The sequence below is a fragment of the Gasterosteus aculeatus genome, chromosome 13 (genome assembly GCF_964276395.1).
Source record: "Gasterosteus aculeatus chromosome 13, fGasAcu3.hap1.1, whole genome shotgun sequence".
In the NCBI taxonomy this organism is placed as follows: Eukaryota; Metazoa; Chordata; class Actinopteri; order Perciformes; family Gasterosteidae; genus Gasterosteus; species Gasterosteus aculeatus.
Genome location: NC_135701.1, coordinates 23,138,829 through 23,147,529, shown reverse-complemented (window position 1 = coordinate 23,147,529; position 8,701 = coordinate 23,138,829). Strand labels below are relative to the sequence as shown.

General features: G+C 42.8%; 1 protein-coding gene across 1 annotated transcript in view; it reads left to right on the top strand.

Moving 5' to 3' along the window:
• Positions 1-3,677, top strand: part of prdm12b (PR domain containing 12b) — a 5,960-nt gene extending 2,283 nt beyond the window's left edge. The window contains exons 4-6 of the mRNA XM_078086476.1: positions 1-21; positions 743-857; positions 1,131-3,677. The exon at positions 1-21 is cut by the window's left edge and continues 135 nt beyond it. Of these exons, the coding sequence (XP_077942602.1) occupies positions 1-21; positions 743-857; positions 1,131-1,612 (618 nt within the window). The 3' untranslated portion in view covers positions 1,613-3,677. The remainder of the gene's footprint in view (positions 22-742; positions 858-1,130) is intronic.
• Positions 3,678-8,701: the final 5,024 nt, after the last annotated feature.

The window sequence follows — 8,701 nt, the reverse complement described above, 5'->3', positions numbered from 1 at the left end:
ATCGTCTACAAGGCCGTGGAGGTCAGTGAACGCACCGCGTCTCCTCACAGTGCTCCTCCTCATAGTGCTCCTCCTCACAGTGCTCCTCCTCATAGTGCTCCTCCTCACAGTGCTCCTCATAGTGCTCCTCATAGTGCTCCTCCTCATAGTGCTCCTCATAGTGCTCCTCATAGTGCTCCTCATAGTGCTCCTCCTCATAGTGCTCCTCACAGTGCTCCTCATAGTGCTCCTCCTCATAGTGCTCCTCCTCACAGTGCTCCTCCTCATAGTGCTCCTCATAGTGCTCCTCCTCACAGTGCTCCTCACAGTGCTCCTCACAGTGCTCCTCATAGTGCTCCTCCTCACAGTGCTCCTCACAGTGCTCCTCACAGTGCTCCTCCTCACAGTGCTCCTCATAGTGCTCCTCATAGTGCTCCTCCTCACAGTGCTCCTCATAGTGCTCCTCATAGTGCTCCTCCTCACAGTGCTCCTCCTCACAGTGCTCCTCATAGTGCTCCTCCTCATAGTGCTCCTCATAGTGCTCCTCCTCACAGTGCTCCTCACAGTGCTCCTCTATGGTACCGGTCGTTGCCATGGAAGCGGTATTCTGAAGTCAAACAGAAATCCCAGCATGCCGTTCAGGCGAAACGAGGAAGATGTTCTTTGATCTTCACCTGCTGTCCGACAGACGTCAGTGTCATTGACCTCTGTTATGGAGCGGCCGGTTCTCCCATGATGAGCCTCCTTGTCGGTTCCTCCTCAGACGATCCCTCCGGACCAGGAGCTGCTCGTCTGGTACGGAAACTCCCACAACACCTTCCTGGGAATCCCTGGAATCCCAGGAGGAGACGAGGAGCAGAGCAAGAAGACCAAGACGGGTAAAGATGAGCGAATATTGATCGCCGATGTTTGTCAAATACACACGAAGGAGACGAGACATTCTGTGTTAATTCATTCAGTATGAAGAATAAATCACTGTAAGATCACATCTATATTCAAAGGACCATCAAACTTTAGAACGACTGTTACGATTGTTTTATGTTTATTATGTTTGTTTTAGAATATCGTGTTTTTGTCAAATCCTATCATTTTATTTTTAGTAACTTTTATCAGGATCAAAGGGATTAATCACCCCGTCTTCCTCCTCTCAGATGACTTTCACACCTGTGAAGGATCCTCCTCCTCCTCCTCCTCCTCCGCCTCCTCCTCCTCCTCCTCCTCCTCCTGCGCCTCCTCCTCGTCCAGCCTGGGGCGCATGCGCTGCGTCATCTGCCACCGCGGCTTCAACTCGCGCAGCAACCTGCGCTCGCACATGCGCATCCACACGCTGGACAAGCCCTTCGTGTGCCGCTTCTGCAACCGCCGCTTCAGCCAGTCGTCCACGCTGCGGAACCACGTGCGGCTGCACACCGGCGAGCGGCCCTACAAGTGCCACGTGTGCCAGTCGGCCTACTCGCAGCTGGCCGGGCTGAGGGCGCACCAGAAGAGCGCGCGCCACCGTCCCACCGGGGCGCCGGCCGGGGCCCCCGGGGCGCACGGTGCTCGCTCTCCTCCTCCTCCTCACCCGCCGCAGCTCTCCTCCATGCCTCACCCGGCGTCACTGGTCCACCACATCCCCACCATGGTGCTGTGAGGGGGGCTGAGACAGAGACAGGTATAAAGAGAGACAGACAGGGAGACAGACAGACAGACAGACCTGTTCAAAATTGTTCGGAACTTTGTAAATTATCACATGTTTCTTCGTTCACATGACTCACGTAATTAAACTGTTGCATGATGGGTAATGGCGTTTGCCGGCATAACCATAGACGTATATAAAGGTCTGGTCTGCGTTGCACATGGCGGCCATCTTGCTACAGTCAGCTCGCTCACTCATAACATTGTGTTATGATACGTGTTCTTTTTAAATAACCATAACTTGCTCAATTTTCAACTGATTTTTAAACGCTTTGATGTAGTTATGACACTGCATACATAATATGAATAATTGTCTTATTTTCTAAAATTTCGATTTCCCTTTACAAATGTTTAAATCCCCACCCTGTACAGAGATGTATTTATGACACTGCATACTTATGAATAATTATAACCATGGCTTTTCATACGAAAATGATACCAAACAGAACATTATTCATTATTATGCAAGTTTATCGGACGTTTATAGCCGATAATAACAAACCGTTTAAAAATCGGTTGACAATTGAGCAAATTATAGTTATTTAAAGTACATGTACCACCAACAACACAATGTTATGGGTGAGCGAGCTCCCCCTCCCAAGATGGCCGCCGTGTGCGGACGTTCTACACTCCGCTGTAAGACATCTAGCCTTTATATATATTTATGGGTATAACCCTGTGTCTGCATGCTACCGGTTTCTTGTTTAAAGGTTTGTGTCGTGTGTGCTGAACACTAGGAGGCTTCTGCTGAGATTTGTCGGGGTGGGGGGGAGAAGCTACGCTACGGCGACAGGGGGCGCCACCTACCATCGGGGAGATATTGGGGATATTGGATGTGTGGCCAAAGTGAGTGTGAAAACATGCAAAAGCGCGTGTCACACGGCGAAACCTTGAGAGTTGGCAGCTCTGCTAAAACGTTAGCACGCGTGATGCTAAAGCTCAAACGATGCTCATGGGCTAACTACCAAAACTGTTTAGACAGACATGAGAGCAAGCTAGCATATCAGAGTTCACTTTACTAAAGCCGCTGGTGTCCATGTGAATGATACTAGTCCTGACAGTTTTCCACCGTTGGCAAACTAACCAGCTAGTTTGTTAGCATGCTAACTAGCTTGGAGTGCTAGTTCACTATATCTTGTAGCCACAACGTCGCTAAGCTAATGCGCAAAATATTTCCGAAAGGACACGGTACTGTTGAGACACTCAGGTTCAATCAAGAACCAACATAAGCATTAAAATTACTGCTATGAGATTTTCCACGTTGCGTTAGGCTCTTGGAATTTGATCAATGTTTGTCTGCATTTTTCAAGTATTATCAAGCTGTGATCCCACTTAAGCGTACTAGAGCTATAGTAGCCTTGGCTATAGTAACACTTATCATAACTGTTGTGGAGTAACTCAGCGCACTAATACTTAAGTTTGAGTTAGCTTGACTGGTGGTAGATGTGATGCTACATGCATGGCAAAAGCAAACTCAATGCTAATGTATTAGCATAAAGTATCGTAACATTGGCTGCATGCTAATATGTTAGCAAGAGTGAACGACCAGCCTGTGGCCTAAATCTGGTCACCGGATTCATTTTAAAGAAGCTCATCGCCATTTAAACCGTGTAAATCGCTAAGTGTAGCATATTCTATCCATATTAATATAATTATCTGTGGGAGCAAGGCCCAAATTGGGTCTCAATGGACACCTGTTAAAAAAACACAAGACAAAAATGTAGTGTCTTTAATGGTTCTCCATGATTTGTTTCTGATTTTCTGTATGAATATGTTGTTAAATAACCACGTAAATGAGACGTCTAAAGTGCGATGGGTACCGTGAGCTTCAAAGAAAAAGAATATGAACATGAGACGTGTTCTACGCCCAGAATATAATTAAACTGTCACTTTATCTCAGAACAGCTGTGTATGAGTTCCCTTATGACACGTGTATTCGTATAAGAAGTACGTTGATCTCTATGAAGGACATTGTATTTGAGCCTCTGTGCTCCTAATAAAGTATTTACCTTCACTCTGTTCATGTTGGTATGTGTTCCAGTTATAATGCTACTACATCGCAGATGAAAATGTTGTACTTTTTACTCCACTGAATTTATTTATATTTAATATAGAGATTTTGAAACTTACAGTACATTGCCACTTTTAAATAGTAAATGTACATAGCTAAAGGCTTATAGTATATGTACATAGCTGAAGGGACATAGTATATGTACATAGCTAAAGGGACATAGTAAATGTACATAGCTAAAGGGACATAGTATATGTACATAGCTGAAGGGACATAGTATATGTACATAGCTAAAGGGACATAGTAAATGTACATAGCTAAAGGGACATAGTATATGTACATAGCTGAAGGGACATAGTAAATGTACATAGCTACAGGGACATAGTATATGTACATAGCTAAAGGGACATAGTATATGTACATAGCTAAAGGGACATAGTATATGTACATAGCTAAAGGGACATAATAATGTACATAGCTAAAGGGACATAGTATATGTACATAGCTAAAGGGACATAGTATATGTACATAGCTAAAGGGACATAGTATATGTACATAGCTAAAGGGACATAGTATATGTACATAGCTAAAGGGACATAGTATATGTACATAGCTAAAGGGACATAGTGTATGTACATAGCTAAAGGGACATAGTATATGTACATAGCTAAAGGGACATAGTATAAGTACATAGCTAAAGGGACATAGTATATGTACATAGCTAAAGGGACATAGTATAAGTACATAGCTAAAGGGACATAGTAAATGTACATAGCTAAAGGGACATAGTGTATGTACATAGCTAAAGGGACATAGTATATGTACATAGCTAAAGGGACATAGTATATGTACATAGCTAAAGGGACATAGTAAATGTACATAGCTAAAGGGACATAGTATATGTACATAGCTAAAGGGACATAGTATATGTACATAGCTAAAGGGACATAGTATATGTACATAGCTAAAGGGACATAGTAAATGTACATAGCTAAAGGGACATAGTATATGTACATAGCTAAAGGGACATAGTATATGTACATAGCTAAAGGGACATAGTAAATGTACATAGCTAAAGGGACATAGTAAATGTACATAATAATGTAGATCACCACATTTCAACCGTAAGGACCTTTGTTCCAAATTTGAATAAAATCTCCCAAATTGTTCCTGAGATGTTAGGGTCCCTAGAATAGACCTGACTGAATGACGGACGGAACATAATGCCTCAAGTGAAGCAGCCATATATTGAGTGATATGTTTGCATTCCTGTCATAGCGTCGCACTGCTTAGAATAGCTCAGCTTAATTGTGCTAAAGCCACTTGGAACTTATCTCTCTCTCGAATACATTAGCTAGTACAAGCAAACGGGGATGGCAAAGAAAATGTAACGTGAGGACGACTTCAATACTTAATTTGCAAAGTAGGCAGGACATATAATGCAGAGACATTTGTTTTTGTTTGGTCATCTAAATGGTGCACAGATGCCAGTATTTTCTATGATAATAGTTGCAAACTGTCTGTAAAAAGTGTTCTAAAGCAGCACAATCCAATTTGGTAACGCTTTATATTAAGGTCCTTGTAATAACCATTAATTAATAGGTAATAAGGCCCTTGTAATCCCTTACAAGATGCTTATTAACATTTATAAGCCTACATAAGTGTTAATAATGGCATTATAATAGAATTAATAGCAGGCTATAACACATTTATAAGCATCTTTGCTCTTCCTTTATTACTCTTTTTTTGTTTGCTTATTGATATTAAAATATACTTTATTGCTCATCTATTATAAGTCAACTATGCACTTGTTAACAGTTAACTATGCTTTTTGCAGCTACCGGATCTAAAGCGAGAACAAGCCTTACTAGGGCTAATAAATATATTTATTACGTGTTAATTACTGGTTAATAATTTTTACAACCTCTACATCTAAAATAACGCTGATATAATGGGAAGGAAAAAAACATTATTCATTTCAATGTTTTTGATAATATGCCTCGATTTTTACAGATCCTGAAACAGTTATTTTTTACATTTGTAGTCCACAGAAATGAATAAAACAGTTGAAACACTTGTATTATGCTTTTTTTTCCTTCCCATTATATCAGCGTTGACCATGTTTTCGATGTGGAGGTTGTGAAAATCATTAACCAGTTATTAACATGTAATGAAATACTTATTAGACTTAATAAGGCTTGCTTATAAATGTGTTATAGCCTGCTATTAATTGTATTATAATGCCATTATTGACACTTTTATAGGCTTATAAATGTTAATAAGCATCTTGTAAGGACTTACAAGATGCTTATTACCTATTAATTAATGGTTATTACAAGGACCTTAATATAAAACGTTACCTCCGATTTCACACACTTGAGTGTGCTTTGTGACCATTTTGAGAAGTAGTGATATTAAGCAATGCTGTTCTCAGCACTTTCTTTATTTTTTTAATCTCAAAATGTCTCCCAAAATCTGTGCTACCCCGAGGCTCCTCCTATACTGCTGCTTCAACTGTTCAAAAGAAGCCAGATGATTACATTAAGTTTGTGTTGCTTCTGAGTAACTAAGACTAGTTTGTTGTTGCGTTCACAATTTAAAAAGGACCAATGCTGGTTGCTATGGAGGTAAGAAAAAAGAAAAAGCACATCACAATAAATTTTATAAAAATAACTTTGTTTCTACTTTGATTTATTGGGTATAACTGTATTTGGGATTTCATGAAGAGAATATTACCTGTTTTTCATTATTGTATATAGGACGTTTGAAGACGGTAGTGTCCCTACCAGTGCTGAGACCAAACCTACGCCCTTGCTGGACGTGGGAGCCGAGGAGGGAGGGCGAGGAGCAGCGCTGGACCTGACACCACCATGATCCCCTGGTTCCTCCTTGTGGCAGAACGTAGTGGTGCACCTCATTCACCACCTGGGTGAACTGGGTTCACTGGTCTGAGGTCCAAGAGTCGTTTATTCTCATGAAGGTTGCTCACTCAAGTTCAGGTCAATTAAATTTTATTTAGTAGAGCCCAAAATCACAAATGACAAATGACCTTTGCTGTCTGTACACGCGACATCCTCTGTCCCGAAACCCTCACATCAGCACAGGAAAAACTCCCCAAACAATGAAACCCTTCATGGGGAAAAAAGGGAGGAAACCTCAGTGAAACGTCAGAGGATCCGTCTCCTGATGGACAGACTACGATGACGTCATGAGGACAGAATGAACAACGTAGAAGAGGAACGATACATTCAGTTCATATGACAGAGATGATTCAAGTAATGTGAGTAGTAAGATACTGCAGGGACACCCACCATCACATAGAACCACCATCACATAGAACCAGCATCACATAGAACCACCATCACATAGAACGCCCTTTCTCACCTGGACAATAACCACAGCTATGTGAGGATGCTGTTCATAGACTTCAGCTTTCAACACTGTCATCCCCTCCAAACTAATCACGAAACTCAGTCACCTGGGTATCAACCCTTCCCTCTGTAACTGGATACTGGACTTCCTATCCAACAGACCCCAGTCTGTTAGGGTAGAGAACCACACCTCCTCAACCCTCATGGTGAACACCGGCGTGCCACAGGGCTGTGTGCTAAGTTCTCTCCTCCACTCCCTCTTCACCTACGACTGCACACCTGTACACGGTTCTAATACCATTGTCAAGTTTGCAGACGACACAACGGTGATTGGCCTCATCAGTGACAACGATGAGTCGGCCTACAGAGAGGAGGTCCAGCACCTGGCGGTGTGGTGCGCCAACAACAACCTGGCTCTCAACACCAAGAAGACCAAAGAGCTAATTGTGGACTTCAGGAAGGAAACTGGCACACACATCCCCATCCACATCAACGGGACGGAGGTTGAGCGTATCGCCAGCTTCAAGTTCCTGGGTGTCCACATTTCTGAGGACCTCTCTTGGACCCTCAACACCTCATCCCTGGTAAAGAAAGCACACCAGCGTCTCTTCTCCTTGAGGAGACTGAAGAAGGCCCATCTGTCTCCTCAGATTCTAGATAATTTCTACCGCTGTACCACAGAGAGCATCCTTACAGACTGCATCTCAGTACGGTACAGCAGCTGCTCTGTCGCGGACCGTAAATCACTGCAGAGGGTGGTGAAAACTGCCCAACGCATCACCGGTTCCTCACTCCCCACCATCGAGGCGTCCAGAGCAAGAGATGTCTGGATGGTGCAGCTCTCACCCCAGCCACAGACTGTTTGCCCTCCTCCCCTCTGGGAGGCGCTACAGGGTGCTCCGTTCCCGGACCAGCAGGTTCAGGAACAGCTTCATCCCTGCGGCTGTCACTCTACTGAACTCTGCCCCCCCTGAACTCTGCCCCCCACCCCCACCCCCACCTCCCTCAGTGACTGTACTCCCCCCTCCACCCTGGCTTGACTGCCACACACCTCCTCCAGCCACTGAACATTTGCCCTGTTATTGTATATCCATTTCTTACTGTTCATATTGCATAACTATTTCTTACTGTTCATATCTATTTATTTACTTATTACACTGCACATATACACACACTCTGCACTTTCTGCTACTTTGCACTCTGGTTGGATGTTAAACTGCATTTCGTTGCCTCAGTACTTGTACTGTGTGCAGTGACAATAAAGTTTGAATCTAATCTAATCTAATATGATCCCTTTTCTTAGTTCTTGTTAATACACGTGCTGCAGCGTTCTGAATCAACTGGAGAAGCTTAAGAGATTTACAAGAGCAGCCTGATAACAAAGAATTACAGTAGTCCAGAGTGTCTGAGTGTCCTTTGTGGTAAGAGCTGTTAGAATAAACTCCTCTTCATGCCTGTTTTTATTAACTTAATATTGTGAAGCACCTTCAGCTTCTTCTGAGATGAAATTAGTTTTATAATTAACATATGTATATATTTATATACATATGTATCTTTATCTCTGTATCTATACTAATATAAACATGCAGGGACTGAAAATGATGGTGTTCCATACATTCAACGACCTGAATAACTGATAAGAAAGTCAACGACCCGGTTTGGA